Source organism: Neomonachus schauinslandi, chromosome 6, assembly GCF_002201575.2.
Source record: "Neomonachus schauinslandi chromosome 6, ASM220157v2, whole genome shotgun sequence".
In the NCBI taxonomy this organism is placed as follows: Eukaryota; Metazoa; Chordata; class Mammalia; order Carnivora; family Phocidae; genus Neomonachus; species Neomonachus schauinslandi.
The window spans coordinates 129,721,366-129,739,302 of NC_058408.1; the positions used below are offsets into that span (position 1 = coordinate 129,721,366).

Consider the following 17,937-nt stretch of genomic DNA (forward strand, 5'->3'; position numbering starts at 1 on the left):
TCAACAGTGGCATCCTATCATGGGTAGGATTAAGGCAATAGCATAACTGTTATATCACAATCTACTTCCTGAAATGGAAACCGTAACTCAGTATGCAGGTATGTTGATAAATGCTGAAGTAGATGATGGATACTTGGAGACTCTGGGCTATTCTCTCAATTTTTGTATACGTTCTAAAAAAATCCATAATAAAATACTTAAAAAGTGATATGTGATCTTTAAATTGGGAAATGTCTTTCCTTTGAAGCCTTGTTTGGGGGAGATGTGGTAAGGAAAGGATGGCCTATAGAGGTTGTTTGGAGAATTTCCAGAAAAGCACAACCACACACAATATGGTCAGGTCATTCTCAGGTAGGACGGGGACCTAAGTTGGCTAGCTGGATCAGCCAGTTGTCCAGGTGGCCGTGGGTCCGATTGGATTGTTCCCACCTGTGCTGGTGAGTGGAATGATGGTCAACTAAAGTAGCCTTATTTTACCATCAGAGTTCAGTCTGTATATCTATCCTACTGAAGACGAAACCATTAAAGCAGGTAGAAAGATGATCTTAACAGATGACACCAGAATTTCTCTTGGGCTGAAACTAACCTTGTAGGACAATGCCTTAATAAGACAGCAGAAAGGTGAGACACTGAGGGCATGGGTCAGCAAAAGCTGAGCAACAAAAGAGATAACTAAATAGTTTTGGATATAAATGCACAGGAATTTCAGGGGTTGGAGGAGGAGAAGAAAAGAAAAAAATAGGAAGAGAGAGCAGAGTATGATGGTAGGAGGCTGGAACTTAAATGGCAGATATAGTTGGAGGACTTTCAGGAAAAGGAACGGCCAACATTAAATTTTGAAGCATCCACATTGGTGCAGTCTGTCACTGAAATTTCAAAAACTTTTGGTAGGCATATACAGATGTGTTCTGAGACTGACTTGTTCAGTGGAGAGTAAGGAGTAGGAGCTTAGAGTGTGTGGGATATTGCACCTTATTCCTGAGTCCCAGAAGAGAAGTTATGGAAGTCTTAGAGAGGAAATTGTATTTCCCCAGGTTAAGGGGATAGATAAGCAATCATATCTTGATCTAACAGACATCTGAGTTACCTAGAAGATGGCATTCAAGGATCTCTTTTATCTTTGAGCTTACTGAAAATCTAAGTAGAAGAAGAGTTTGTTTGTGGTGTCAGCCAGGGTAGGTATTCTTCAGAAAACCTGTTATCATAGAACCCAGTCCAAAGAGATGAAAGCAACTCTTGTACACAAGTTCTGTTTGAAGAACATGGACACACTAGCCATCTGGATATTTCTCTAGGTACCTTAAAGACATCATTTGGTTAGCATTAGATTTTAATTTGAGCCTTTGCAAGATGCCTCATGGGGAGTTTTAGAGATTTTAGGGGATAAAGAAAAAATTCACCTACTTTCAGTAATATAATTTGGTTTATTTTCTCCTCTCTGGAATGAAGTTCCAATTGGCTTGACAACAAAGGGGCTTGTACACCAAAATCAGTACTCAGACTGCCAAGCAGGTAATTGGGCAAGTTGGAATTTTTTACTGCCACTTCTTCTTCTTCTTCTTCATCCTCCTCTTCATGATGCTTCTTAACCAAGGTAATTGTAGACTGAACCTCTACAATTTCCTTCCGTAGCTTAATATAGAAAAAGGTGACACGAAATTTATGCAAGAATAAGAATTCTCTAAAGGGCAATTTTGTGACAACTTAAATATTTCAGTCATTTTAGATGTTACATTGTCTTGTCAACAACTGAATTCAAAGTGCTGGATAGATCCTGATTCAGAAGAGATTTAAGCTTTGGAAACTGATAAAGTGTGGATAAGTCAAGAGAGTAAAAATTGTCTTTGACAGTATGTAATAATTTATATTTCTGTCAGAATGACAACTGCTTATAAATATCATGAGTCTTTCTTGGTACCTAAACATTAAAAAATATACCTTCTCTTCATGTTTACAAAGAAACTTATTCACATAAGACTGACGAGTGTAGGTTAAGAAGACTTGAAGAATGCCTTCATTTTATGTTTCAGAAAAAGAATGGATGCAAAGTTCTGACCAAAACTACATTGATAGGAAATGTTTTTCTAGTGGTCTGATAGAGATTGCTGTTTTAAAACAAACAAACAAACAAACAAACAAACAGGTGGAATTGCTCTAGGAAAACCATAATTCCACCAAAACAGATACTACTTCATTTTTGGTCAATTATTTAAAAATATAATCCCTCGTGATAAAAGAAGATAAAAAGAGTAGGGTAGATGAAGACAACTTCTGACCAGAACAAGAACAAAACCCCAAATCTCATTTTTTGAAAGCATGTCCTCCTATTTGAGGGCTAGCTAGTATTGTATAGGATTATAGGCTTCTTGATTTACTGTGTGGATTTAGCTCCTATATTTATTAAAATATATTCTACAAATTAACAAGTAATGAAAATGTAAACAATATCTAAACTTATCTTAAGTTGTATCCTAACTCAAATCTGTATGGAGACCCTAAAATAAAACACATTACTTATATAAATAACACATATATATTTAAAATTGTACTTTAAGACATTCTGTTTCAATCTTCTTTTGCTGCAAAACTCTCTTTAATTCTTTCAACTCTTCTTCCGTGCGTTCTTTCATTGGAAAGTTCTCAACCACGTAGGGCATGTGAAAGCACTTGGAAAAAAAAAAAGCAAGGTGAAATAAATTCATTTGTAGTACCATTGTCTGTATCAGAGGTGGAGTGAGGGATATTATCCCTGATCAAAATGAATTCATAGGTCATCATGCGTGAGTGGAATTGACAGTGGAAACTTTCTTTAAAATAAAACAATGTACATCATTAGTAATGATGTAAACTTTGGGTAGAAATACTGTGCTTTTGTGAGGGATTTATTTCTAGAGCAGTGGTTCTCAACTAGGAGTGATTTTGCTTGCCCTGTCTCCCTCCTCCCCAGCCCTCCAGGGACATTTGGCAATGTCTGGAGATATATCTGATTTTCACTAATGGGAGTTTTGGATACTACTGGGGCCTAGTAGATAGAGGCCAAAATATCCTACAATCCACAGAACAACCCCCACAACAAAGAATTATCCAGCCCCAAATGTGCCGCTCTAATGAAACCCTGTTTAAGAGCAATACTCAATCACAAATATGTAGCGTGGCCATATACTTCATTATCCAAATTGGAGGGAGGCATATTTGAAAGTGAGAAGGGTGCTCTTATAGTTACTCTAGGACCACAGGCATAAACTGGGACTTCTGGTCACCCTACACAAAGAGGGAAATTGTGTTGGGAGGAATCTCAATGAAAAAGCATTAAAAAACCCAGATGTTTAGAGGGTACAGGTAGAACTGTGAACAATATTATGTCTAGTTTTCGATCTATGTGGAATGTGAGTGAAGCGGCCTTTTGGAAGAGATAGATATGAAGAGTGGATGCAGGTAGTTCATAGAGGAAAGAAAATCTTAAGAGATGGTGGCTTGGAAGTGCACAGGGACTGAGCAGAGAGGGAAGAATGATAACAAGAGAAAGTGTCACAACTAGGTGGAATTTGGTACAGGGAGGGCAAGGATGCTCTGAATGTTTTTCCACGTATGCATTATCTTAAAATTATTTAAAAAAATTTTCTGCCATGAGACTTTCAATGAAAGTTCTCATCAGCTAAGGTGTTGTACCTGGAATTATGTCTGTTACCTTAAGAGCTCGACCTTTCACAGCCATCGAATTCCAGCATTCTTCTTTAATAAGTTCAGCCAAATAGGCCTTGGCGAGGTTATGCATCTCTGCATCCTTTCTTATCTTGCAGAACGTAGGTGAAGGGAAAAAATAAACATGAATATGTGGCTTCTTAAAAAATAATCTGAATTATAAATTCACTAATCAGTCACGGCTGCACATTTAGTGGCTGTCTTCTTGCCCCACCACACGGAACTGTCCCGTGCTGAGATGCACTTGGGGAGAAACACTTTCCTGTCTCAAGGACCTTTCCTAAAGTTTAGTCTGGAGGCTTGGAATTCCCTTCCTTGAGGACCAGGGTGTCAACATAAACAGGTCCTAAACATGAGCCAAGTTGGTGTGAGGCCAGCTGCATGGGCCATGGTGGGCTAGACAGCTAAAATGCACACTATCACAGATCTGGCGGGTTGGTGCAGGGCTGGGGAGCGAACCCACTATGCCAGGTCTTCCTGTTTTGTTAGAGAAGTTTGAAAATGTGTATTTTTAATGAAACTACCAGATATCTAAATGTTGGCTTAATTCTTGTCAATGCATATTTGAAGTGCCAGTTTGTGACCTCTGTCTTGGGGTCACTTAATTCTTCTATTATTTATATCCACTATAAATAAATGTCCCATGACTCTTGGGGATCATATGATTGACCTTTTCTCATTTAGAAACATATGTTACCTCAATTGGTTTTATCTGCTTAAGTAAGCCAACTGCTTGACCTTTAAGTGATTAAGAATTCTTGTTTTAATGGAGTTTGCTAAAAGACCTAATATGAAGAAAGTGAGGACCAACAATCTTTAGTCCTTAGGATCCTCTTCAGAACCTCTTTTGCATTTCTCTTTGTTGGCAGAATTATCAGCAAACTAGTTAAGAATAATATCCCCTGGATTAGAAAATGTCATATTTGTTCATTCGATCATTCATGTTTATTTTATTCATTGTCTGATCAAAGGCTTTGTTTAATTTGCATTTTATTTCTTTTTTATCCATTGAGTTAATGGTTAATACAGTTTTAAATTATTTTTTCCTTAAATAAACAGCTATTTTGGCCTATCAGTTCAGAACCTGCCTGATTCCCAGCCTACCCAGCCCTCCCCTCTCCACTGCTGAGGCTATTTGATCAACTCCTCCAGACTCCGTCCCTATTTCTGTGTCCAGGTTGTCATTACTGGGCTTTGGTCTTTTCCCTATGGTTGAAATCCTGACCAGAGCTAACTAATATCCTGGTCCCTTTAGGACTGGGATCCCTGACAGGTAGGTACCACTAACTCTTCCCAGGGACTAGTAGTCTCTTCCCAAATGTGCCTGGGTTTATGGTGTCATCTGCTAACCCTGTTCTGTGCTGGACCATCTGGTTTCACTATCACATCCAATCTGGGGCTAATATTTCTTTAAAGCCCAGAGTTTAAAAAAAAAAGTAATAATATTGGGCAAACAAGCATGTGAGGAGACTTTCTCTGTACCAAAGACTGCCTCAGAAGATCAAGAAGGCTTCTGGGGGAATATGCAGGAATTTGATTAAGTGGCAAGGAGCATCTGGAGCGGAGGCATGGGGTGGGGATAATCAGGGTGGGTTTATCAGTGGTCTGTAGGTCAGTAGGCCAGAGGAGGAGGTTTGTGGGGATGAGTGGTCACACATGAACTTGGAGGGAGAAGCAACACTAGAGTGAGATGGGGGTAGGCACCCGACCCAAACTCACTGCAGAGTGGTCAAGCTGAGCAGGCTAGGAAAACCTGGTGCCAGAATGGGAGGAGGCATTCCAGGCTTGGATGAAGCCAGGGTCGAAGGGGAAAAACCTGAAGCCTGGTAGGCAGACTGGGAGTGCTTCCTGGTTTTTATTCAAGTTGTGAGACATTAGCCAAGTGATTCTAGGTCCAAATCCTTAGTTTCCTCAAGTCAGGACAACAACAACCTACCTTTTTGGACGGTTGTGACCATCAAAATAAGTAACATTGAAAAAGCCCCTATATTGGTGCCTATTTGTTATAAATAAGAAAATGGGATCATTTCTAATAGTTTTCTGTTAAGCGTAACAAAAGCCAAATTCTTTACCATGATGTATGAGGTCTTCAGAGCTGGCCTCTGTTCCCACCCCATTCCATGAAGCTCTCTCCTGTCCACTGTGCTACTGCCCTTCTGGCCTTTCGGTTCCTGGAATACTCCATTTCTGCCTCAGGGCCTTCATTCATGGTGCGTCCTTAGTCTGCCATTCTCTTCCCCTAACTCTTTGCATAGCTAACTCCTCTCCTTTTCAATCCCAGATGAAATGTCACCTCTTTCAAGTGGTCTTTGACCACAGAACTAGATGCCTCACATCCATCACATAATTCAGTTTACATCATACAATATAGAGAGATTTGTTTAGGGTCTGTCTTCTCTACCAGATTAGCTCCATGTGGGCAGGACCTATCTGTCTCAGTCATCATATTCCCAGCACCGACAATAGTGCCTGGCATGTAATAGGTGTTCAATAAATGTTGCAGAATGAATGAATGGATAGATGAATTTTTCCTCCTTGAGGTGAATTTTACCTCTTTGAGTATTATTAAGGTCCTCTTGGTCCTGATTCTGTTATCCAATATATTTCCTTTCCTTCTCAGCCTCATGTCATTCACTAATTTGACAAATATGCCTCATTTCTATATCTTTACCCCAGTCATTAATTAACATGCTTAACAGGAGAGAGTTCTGGAGCATATGACTGGAAACCTCTCTGCCAAAGGCATCAAATTATCGGCCTCGTTTTGATATAGTTGTTGAACCAATTATAATCCATTTAAATGTCCTTGAATCCAACCATATTTCCTTCTCTTGCTTAGAAAAAAACATTTTTATTCTTGCACACTCAAAAAATCAAATGTACTGTGCAGGTTGAGAAAGAGGTAGCTTAAGAACATTCTGTGTAAAACACAATTAGGACTTTGACCTAAAATAAAATCCATACAAGTAAACAATATAATGTGACCACCACAAAGAGATGCAAAGTCTATAGCAACAGAAGTTTAGTATCTAGAGAATTAGAGGTTTCAGTTTGTGTTTTTCTCTAAACTGGACAGATAATAATTGGAATTCTTTTGTGGATGCCATACTCAAATATAATGAAACCAGAGGGAAAATGCATGATGATGATGAAGCTATTGAAACTACATTATATGATGGCCATAGGACCTGGGATCGCTAGCATAGACAAGACAAGACACAAAGGGAACATGGTAATTGCTAATCTTCTCTATTTTCAGAGGGGCCATTGAGTAGATGATGCTCAAAGGGTAGAGAAGTCAGTGAATAAAGGGAGAAAGATTTCAACTGTAATTAAGAAAGGCCTAGTGGCGCCTGGGTGGCTCAGTCAGTTAAGCATCCAACTCTTGATCTCAGCTCAGGTCTTGATCTCAGGGTCATGAGTTCAAGCCACACGCTGGGCTCCATGCTGGGTGTGGAGCCTACAAGAAAGAAAGAAAAGGAAAGGAAAGAGCTCACTAAACCAGAAGGTCCAAAGTTGGCATAAGGTGGCTGAGAGGATTTCTAAAAATGTTCAAACATATGGTGGAAGATGGTTGGAACAAATGTCATGAAGGAGAGACAAAACATCAGATGTGTGGCTGGCCTAGACACTCTTCTTTCCCCTAACTCCCAAATTTAATAATTCTCGGACTCATTGTATTTATATGCACTAGGTTTTTGTTTTATTTGCATTATCCTAGAAAAGTTCTCCTTCCCATTTTCTTTTTACTTCTTTCATTATATTTCTTTCAGGTGCCTAAATTAGATTTTTCAATACCTTTGCCACTTCTTCCTCATTTTCATCGTGAAGTCTTTCCAGTTCTTCAAGATCCAGGCCAAATTCCTTTTGGTCTAATTTTGCAATATTATCTACTGTTTCATTTTCTTCCATCATAGTCAGAACCTGAATTTTCAAATAAGAAAGAATGATGACAAGTAAAGAATTAAACTTTATAGACATGCTTTACTGAGTCTCTTTAGACAGCAGTCAGTAAAAAAAGAGATGTTTTATTTATCTAAATGTAACTATCAAGTAAGCATTATGGACTTATTGTGGTCACTTAAGTTTTCAGAATTAACCCTTAAAAACTCATTAATCTAAAAACAACAAGAAAAATGTGTAAATTCATCACTTCATTCAATGAAATTAAGGAATTATTGATATCGAGGTGTGCTGATGGTATTGTGGTTATGTGTTTTAAGAGTTCTTATTTTGGGGTGCCTGGGTGGCTCAGTCAGTTAAGCATCTGACCCTTGATCTCAGCCCAGGTCTTGATCTCATGGTTGTGAGCTCGAACCCCATGTTGGGCTCCATGCTGGGTGTGGAGCCTACTTAAAAAAAAAAAAAAAAAAGAGTCATTATCTTTTAGAGGTACATACTTAAATAAGTAAGGATGAAATGATATAATATCTGGGATTTACTTCAAAATGATCAGGAGAAGGGATAGTGGGTAAGGGTATAGATGAAACAATATTGGCCATTGGATTTATTATTTTATTATTCTCTTTCCTTTTATACATATTTGAACATTTCTAAAATAAAAATTATCTTTAAAAGTTTATAACTTCAGAAAATTCAGGGCCAAAGAATATACATTGTAACATATATACAAAGTATTAATATCTTCAATATATAAAGAGCTCTTACAAATCAATAAAATATCAGAAAATATAATAGAAAAATTGAGGACTTCGATTTCAAAATGGTTGACTGAGAATGGGGTTTACAATCATCCTTTCCTGCCTCAATCCATAAAATTAAGAGGAAAGAAGTGTATAATAAATAGATAAATCTACTACTATAATTAAGAGGGAAAAAAGGATCCTTCAGTACCATGGAACCTGTAACATCTGAAAAATGAAAATCAGATGGATCCGAATGATACATCATAGCCCCAAGTGCCCACAAGACAATACTTAATAAAATGTAGAAGCTACACCAGATATAAGAGCATGGGGTAACCTAGAAGTAACTGGCAGAGTGATTAGTTGGGGGTACTACATCGGAAACAGGCAGTGGACAGAACCTGCCTGTATGTATATTGCCACTTGATAAAACTCCCCAGGGGGCCCAACAGTAGTAACATGGGTGTTTGCTGCCAAGTGGAGGGAACTGGAATGAATATTTGGGTGGGAGAGATAGGTCAATGACAAGGAGTGTACCAGTGGCTAGAAGGAATTAGAGGACATCTCCCCCGCCACAAGATAGGTGGCCAAGCCACTTCCCAACACCACCCACCCCTTCTCATTTTACTGAAAACAGACCAGAATACCTGCTGAAGTCAGATCTTCTACACATCTTCCCAAGAAGGTTCAACTGGTGTGGTGGAATTATAATGGGGCATGTCAATTTTAAAGATGAGCATACAATAATAAAAATAATAAGAGACTACCAATATTTGGGGAACAACAAGACCATTGAAGAGAGACAATAAATTCAATAAACAGAAGACTTGTTACATGAAGAGTTAATTAAACAAGAGTGGAATTTTACAGTAACTAGGGATGCAAAATACTGTATCTCATGAAAAGAATCAAGAGATTATAAACTTAAAAGTTTGATCTTTGAAACAAAAAAATATTGAATAGATGGGTTGAATAGCAAGATGGACACAATTGAAGATAATTAGTGATCTGCAAGAATAAGTTAAGAATTCTGCTGGGTATAACAAAATAAATAAATAAATAAATAAATAAATAAATAAATAAATAAATGGATACATACATAGATAAAGAGAGAGAAAGTGTGAAAGAAAACTGAAGGCACTTGTATGACACATCTAGAAGGACCTATAACTAATACACTTCAGAAAGAGAGAATAAAGAGAACGGGGGCCACGGTGTTGAAAGAAATAATAAGAGAGAATTTTCAAAGACATAATACAGCATGAATACTCAAGACTGAAGGGCACAACCAGTGTGGATCAGGCCCAGGTCTAGACATAGAAATGTTGTGAAACTTAAGAACCAAATCTGAAACACTTCTGAAGGGGAAAAGAATATTGCCAAGTAGAAGAATCTGTCTAATAGAAGACCCACCTTAGCAACACTGGATGCAAGAATAGCCTGGATCAATAGCTTTGGATCAAATATTTCAGGGGAAGAGAAACCTTAAATCTGTAATTCTATAGTCATTAAACCATCACACAAGTGCAAGGTTGATATAATTTATAGACAGTCAGGGGATCAGAAAGTTCACCAATACCCACATCTCTGAAAGGATTATTAAGGATGTACTACTGCCAGAGGAAGTTGGGTAGAAAGACTTAAGTCTAAATAAGATTTACATGTTTTTAAGAGTCTTAAAAACTAGCAATTTAGAGCTACAATTCCAAATGATATCATTGAGAGAAGGTGAGGGAAACAGAGGAAGCTGAAAAAGTAAAAAGTAATAATAACACACTGAAGATCTTATCTGGAGGGTGAATACAGTATGATACACACTAAATCAGAGCTTCTCCAACTTTAATGTGCCAACGAATCACCTGGGGGGGTCTCGTTAAAGAACAGATTCTGATTCAGGACATTCAGGATGGGATTAAGATTCCAGGTGATATCAAGGGCTGCTGTGCTCTTCCATTGACTAGGAAGGTACCAGATGATGTAGAAGAATGGAAAGTGAAGCATGTGAGTTAGAATTTTTAATATAGAAATAGAATTATGATTCCCAAAATAGTAAAGAAAAAAATAGAACAATAATAAAAAAATGTATGAGCAATCCAGGAAGATAGGAAAGAGGGAAAAAGAAATAAGTTGAAAATATGTTAAATAGAAAACCAAAAATAAAATGGCAAGAATAATTTTAAACATATCAAAATCATAATAAATGTGTCTAAACTCACCTATTAAAAAGTTCAGACAGGATTTACAAAAAATAATCCAGCTATATATTCATTAGCAGACAAAAGAAAGTTAGAAATAAAGGAATGGAGAAAGGTATATAAGTAAGTGAAATATATAGCAAAAAAATTAATATAGCAAAAATTAATATAAAAACCAAAATGTAGATTAAGAACATTAAAAGAGAAAAAGATAGATATCTCATAAGGATAAAAGGAATAATTTATTGAGGAGATCTCTTGTGCACATTTTGGCATCTGACATAAATATTGATAGAAATACAAGGATAAATTGACAAATTGCTAATCATATCCTAGAAAATAACAGTTCAAATAGCAAAAACATAAATATGGATATAAAAACTTGACACAATTAGATTGATCTAATAGGAAATTAAAGAACACTATACCTCCCCTGCCCTAAAAAAAACCCAGAGAATAAAATATTCTTTACAAACGCACATGGAACAGTTACAAAAAGCGACTGGATACAAGGCTACAAAGATAATCTCAACAAGCTTTATTTACTGACCACAGTGAAATAAATTTCAAAGTTAGCAAAAGAAAGATATACAAAACAATCTATAATAACATACAAAGCAATATGAAAAATGAAAACAGACAGATGCATACATTCTTCTAAGAAACCCTTTGGTTGATGTGTTCAAAATGGAATTACAAATGTTTACAACTAAGGAAAGATGAGAAAGTTACTTATCAAAATCAATGCAATATAGTCAAAGTGGTACTCAGAGGTATATTTAGAGGCTTTCACACATTGGAAAACAAAAGGAAATAAACCAAGTTTTCAACTCAAAAAAGTAACAAAATGAGGACAAATAAACCTGATGGAAGTAGGGAAGAACAAATAAAATTCTCAATTGATAAAACCCTAAAATAGTCAAATATATAGGTATAAAATCACATATAACGTTCTCCTATCATAATAAAGTCAATAAAAACTGTGCCATATTAATAAAATAGAAATGCTATTATAAAGTGTGATCAAGAAAAAAGATAAAAGGCATAAATATACAATTAGGAATAGAGAGCTATAACTGAAAAATCAGGAAAGATGTGAAATTAGAATATTATATACATTTATATATTTTAAAATCTAGATGAGACAGACAATTTTCTAAGAAAATATAATTTATCAAATCTATACTTGAAAAGAAATAGAAAACCTGACAAGACTAATGACTGTAGAAAAACTTGAAACAAAGAAAAGAATCAACTCCTCTAACATAAATCAGGCACAGATGGTTTTATATGTGTATGTGGGTTTTTTGTTTGTTTTTAACCAAATATTAAAAAAAAAAGAGAGAGACTTCGTACTTTATACAAACTGTTCCAAAGCACAGGGAAAAAAATAGAAATAGAAAACTACTCAAATCACTTGTTAAGACTAGTATAACCCTGATATCATAATTAGACAAAGAAAGTACAAGAAAACAATATTACTTATGGATAGCGATACAAAATTTCTAAATAAAATACTAGCAAATAGAATCTGGTGTAAAATGACCAATGTCTATTGGAGGAATACAGGGTATTTGATAAACTTCACAATAAAATTCACAATAAAAACTCTTAGGTAACAAGAGATAGAAAGGAATTTTACTAATGAAAGGATACCTAACAGATACTGAGGCAAGTATCACACTTAAAAGTTAGAAACTTTCCCATTAAGGTCAGGAAGAAGACAATCATGTCCACTCTCATGACGACTATTATATTAGAAGCCCTTGGCATAAGACAAGAAAGAAATGAAGTATAAAAATTGATAAGAGACATGATTTTCAGAAGATATGATAGTTTACCTAGACAATCCAAGAGAAACAATTGACAAAAGATCAGAACTAAAAAGAGAATTCAGCAAGGTGACCATATATAAAAGATAAAATCAGTAACATTCATATATACTAGTAGTAACCAATTAGAAAATGTAATAGAGGGGTGCCTGGGTGGCTCAGTCGGTTAAGTGTCTGCCTTCAGCTCAGGTCATGATCCCAGGGTCCTGGAGTCGAGCCCCACATCAGGCTCCCTGCTCAGCGGGGAGTCTGCTTCTCCCTCTGCCTGCCACTCCCCCTGCTTGTTCTCTCTCTTTCTCTTTCTCTGTCAAGTAAGTAAATAAAATCTTAAAGAAAAAAAAGAACATAAAAAGAAAATGTAATAGAAAAATATCCCATTCACAAAAGCAAAAAAAAAAAAAAACTATAAAATATCTATAATAAGCCTAATAACAAAATTATACCAAGTCACTTCTAGACTGTAAAACGTCACTGAAGAATTTTTAATTGAATAGACATACATTTATTTACATATAAATATTACATGTATATAATACATATTATATATAAGATTTATATTATAGGGGGAGTGGTAAGATGGTGAAGTAATAGGGTGACCTTAAGCATGCTTCCTCACTGGAACACAGATAGATAAAGATTGGATCATTCTGAACACCCATGAAATCGATCAGAAGTCTTGGAGAAGGAAGCTGCACATCCACAAACCAGAAAAATGAACTGTGGAAGATGGAGGAATTCACCCCAAAAGAAAGAATAGGAAGAAATGATTGACAGAGATTTAATCAATGCAGATATAATTAAAATGTCTGAACTAGAATTTAAAACAATTGTAAGCATACTGGGCTTGAAAAAAGCATAGAAGACACTAGAGAATCCCTTACTGCAGAGATAAAAGAACTAAAATCTAGTCAGGCTGAAATTAAAAATGCTATAACTGAATGCAGTCCCAAGTGGAGGCCATAAAAATGAGGATGAATGAATTAGAAGAGCAAATCAGTCGTATGGAAGATAAAATTATGGTTAATAATGAAGCTGAAAAGAAGGGAAAGAAAACTATTAGATCACGAAGGTAGACTTAGGGAACTCAGCAACTCCATAAAGTGAAATAACATCCATATTATAGGAGTCTGAGAAGATGAGGAGCAGGGAAAAGGGGCAGAAGGGTTTTTTTTGTTCTTTTTTAAATTTTATTTTATTATGTTATGTTAATCACCATACATTACATCATTAGTTTTTGATGTAGTGTTCCATGATTCATTGTTTGCGTATAACACCCAGTGCTCCATTCAATACATGCCCTTCTTAATACCCATCACCAGGCTAAACTATCCCCCCACCCCCTCCCCTCTAGAACTCTCAGTTTGTTTCTCAGAGTCCATAGTCTCTCATGGTTCATCTTCCCCTCCGATTCCCCCCCCTTCATTTTTCCCTTCTTACATTTTTTTTTAACATATAATGGATTATTTGTTTCAGAGGTACAGGTCTGTGATTCATCAGTCTTACACAATTCACAGCGTTCACCATAGCACATACCCTCCCCAATGTCTATCATACAGCTGCCCCATCCCTCCCACCCCCCACCACTCCAGCAACCCTCAGTTTGTTTCCTGAGATTAAGAATTCCTCACATCAGTGAGATCATATGATACATGTCTTTCTCTGATTGACTTATTTCGCTCAGCATAATACCCTCCAGTTCTATCCACATCATTGCAAATGGCAAGATTTCATTTTTTTGATGGCTGCATAATATTCCATTGTGTGTGTGTATGTATATGTGTGTGGGTGTATATGTATATATCTATATCTATATATCTATATCTATATCTATGTATCTATCTATCATCTATCTATATCTCACATCTTCTTTATCCATTCATCTGTTGATGGACATCTTGGCTCTTTCCATAGTTTGGCTATTGTGGACATAGGGGCAGAAGGTTTATTTGAAAAAATTATAGCTGAGAACTTCCCTAATCTGGAGAAGGAAACAGGCATTCAAGTCCTAGAAGCACAGAGAACTCCCCTCAAAATCAACCCAAATTAAAAAAAAAAATAGGTCAATACCTCAACATATTATAGTGAAGTTTGCAATTTACAAAGATAAAGAGAAAATCCTGAAAACAGCTCTGGACAAGAGGTCCTTAACCTATAAGGGTAGACACATATGGCTGGCAGAAGACCAGTCCACAGAGATCTGGCAGGCCAGAAAGGGCTGGTATGATATATTCAACTTGCTAAATGGGGACAATATGCAGCCAAGAATACTTTATCCAGCAAGGGTGTCATTTAGAATAGGAGAGATAAAGAGTTTACAAGACAAACAAAAGCTAAAGGAATCTGTGAACACTAAACCAGTCCTGCAAGAAATATTAAAGGGGACCGCTTGAGCAGAGAGAGAGCCCAAAAGTAACAAAGACCAGAAAGGAACAGAGACAATTTGCAGGAGTAGCAGCTTTACAGGTAATACAATGGCACTAAAATCATATCTTTCAATAATTACTCTGAATGTAAATGGACTAAATGTTCCAATCAAAAGGCATAGGGTATTAGAATGGATAAAAAAAAAAAAAAGACCCATCAATATGTGCTTATAAGGGACTCATTTTAGACCCAAAGACACCTCCAGATTGAAAGTGAGGGGGTAGAGAGCCATTTATCATGCTAATGGACATCAAAAGAAAGCTGGAGTAGCCATTCTTATCTCAGACAAACTAGATTTTAAACCAAAGACTGTGATAAAAGTTGAAGAAGGACACTATAACCTAATAAATAAAGGGGTCTATCCAAGAAGAATATCTAACAATTGTAAATATTTATTCCCCTAACTTGGGAGCAGCCAAATATAAAACCAACTAATAACAAAATTAAAGAAACTCATTGATAATAATACAATAATAGTAAAGGACTTTCACCCCACTCACAGCAATGGACAGATCATTTAAGCAGAAGGTCAACAAGGAAACCAGGGCTCTGAATGACACACTGGACCAGACAGACTTAACAGGTATCTTCAGAGCATTTCATCCTAAAGCAGCAGAATACACATTCTTCTTGACTGCACATGGAACATTCTCCAGAATAGATTACATCAGGTCACATATCAGGTTTTCTTTTCTTTTTTTTTTAAGATTTTATTTATTTATTTGACAGAGAGAGACACAGTGAGAGAGGGAACACAAGTAGGGGGAGTGGGAGAGGGAAAAGCCGGCTTCCCGCGGAGCAAGGAGCCCGATGCGGGGCTCGATCCCAGGACCCCGGGATCATGACCTGAGCCGAAGGCAGATGCTTAACGACTGAGCCACCCAGGCACCCCACAAATCAGGTTTTAACTGGTACAAAAAGACTGAGATCATACCATGCATATTTTCAGACCATAATGCTATGAAACTTGAAGTCAACTGCAAGAAGAAATTTGAAAGGACCACAAATACATGGAGGTTACAGAAAATCCTACTAAAGAATGACTGGGCCAACCAGGAAATTAAGGAAGAATTTAAAAAATACATGGAAGCAAATGAAAATGAAAACATGACAGTTCAAAACCTTTCGGATGCAGCAAAGGCAGAGCTAAGAGGGAAGTATATAGCCTTGAGCTATATACTTCTTGAGCCTTTCTCAAGAAGCAGGAAAAGTCTCAAATACACAACCTAACCTTATACCAAAAGGAGCTGGAAAAAGAACAGCAAATAAAGTCTAAATCCAGCAGGAGAAGAGAAATAATAAAGATTAGAGCAGAAACCAATGATGTAGAAATCTGAAAAACCGTAGAACAGATCAATGAAACTAGGAGCTGGTTCTTGGAAAGAATTAATAAGATTGATAAACCCCAAGCCAGACTTATCAAAAAGAAAGGAGAAAGGACCCAAATAAATAAAATAATGAATGAAAGAGGAGAAATCACAACCAACACGGAAGATAGGTAAATAATTATAAGAGAATATTATGAGCAATTATATGCCAACAAATTAGGCAATCTGAAAGAAATAGATACATTCCTAAAAACATATAAACTACCAAAACTGAAACACGAAGAAAGAGAAAACTTGAACAGACCCATAACCAGCAAGAAAATTGAAGCAGTAATTAAAAATCTCTCAATAAACAAGAGTCCAGGGCCAGATGGCTTCCCATGCTCATGGATTGGAAGAATAAATCTTGTTAAAATGTCTATGCTTCCCAAAGCAATCTACACATTCAACTCAATCCCTATCAAAATACCACCAGTATTTTTCATAGAGCTGGAACAAACAATCCTAAAATTTGTATGGAACCAGAAAAGACCCTGAATAGCCAAAGTAATGTTGAAAAAGAAAACCAAAGCTGGAGGCATCCCACTTCCAGACTTCAAGCTGTATGACAAAGCTGTCATTATCAAGACAGTATGGTACTGGCACAAAAACAGACACATAGATCAATGGAACAGAATAGAAAACCCATAAATGGACCCTCAGCTCTATGGTCAACTAATCTTAGACAAGGCAGGAAAGACTCCAGTGGAAAAAAGACAGTCTCTTCAACAAATGGTGTTGGGAAAATTGGACAGCCACATGCAGAAGAATGAAACTGGACCACTTTATTACACCATATATAAAAATAAACTCAAAATGGATGAAAGACCTAAATATGAGATAGGAATCCACCAAAATCCCAGAGGAGAACATAGGCAGCAAGCTCTTTGACCTTGGCCGCAGCAACTTTTTGCTAGACCTGTCTCCAAAAGCAAGGGAAACAAAAGCAAAAATGAACTATTGGGACTTCATCAATATAAAAAGCTTCTGCACAGCAAAGGAAACAACAAAACTAAAAGGCAACCTAAGGAATGGGAGAAGATATTTGCAAATGTCTTATCAGATAAAGGACTAGTATCCAGAATCTATAAAGAACTTATCAAACTCAACACCCAAAGAACAAAGAATCCAATCAAGAAATGGGCAGAAGACATGAACAGACATTTCTTCAAAGAAAACATACAAATGGCCAATAAACACATGAAGAAAATGCTCAACATCATTCAACATCAGGGAGATACAAATCAAAACCTCAATGAGATACCACCTCATACCAGTCAGAATGGCTAAAATTAACAACTCAGGAAACAACAGGTGTTGGTGAGGATGTGGTGAAAGGGGAACCCTCTTACATTGTTGGTGAGAATATAAACTGGTGCAGACACTCTGGAAAATAGTATGGCGCTTCCTTAGGAAGTTAAAAATAGAACTACCCTACAACCCAGCAATTGCACTTCTACATATTTATCCAAAGGATACAAAAATTGTGATTTGAAGGGGCACATGCACCCCAATGTTTATCGCAGAATGTCCACAATAGCCAAACTATGGAAAGAGCCCAGATGTCTATCAACAGATGAATGGATAAAGAAGATGTGGTACATATATATATATATATATATACAATGGAATACTATTCAGCCATCTAAAGAATGAAATCTTGCCATTTGCAATGACATGGATGGAACTAGAGGGTATTATGCTAAGCAAAATTAGTCAGTCAGAGAAAGACAATCATCATATGATTTCACTCATCTGTGGGAATTAAGAA

The 17,937-nt window shown here is 36.6% G+C and overlaps 1 protein-coding gene across 1 annotated transcript in view; it reads right to left on the reverse strand.

Annotated features, from left to right (window-relative positions):
- The window catches only part of CFAP43 (cilia and flagella associated protein 43), a 113,828-nt gene that overhangs the window by 31,662 nt on the left and 64,229 nt on the right, over nucleotides 1–17,937 (reverse strand). The window contains 4 exon segments of the mRNA XM_021699696.1: nucleotides 1,405–1,632; nucleotides 2,550–2,666; nucleotides 3,689–3,793; nucleotides 7,501–7,626. Coding sequence (XP_021555371.1) covers nucleotides 1,405–1,632; nucleotides 2,550–2,666; nucleotides 3,689–3,793; nucleotides 7,501–7,626 — 576 coding nt within the window.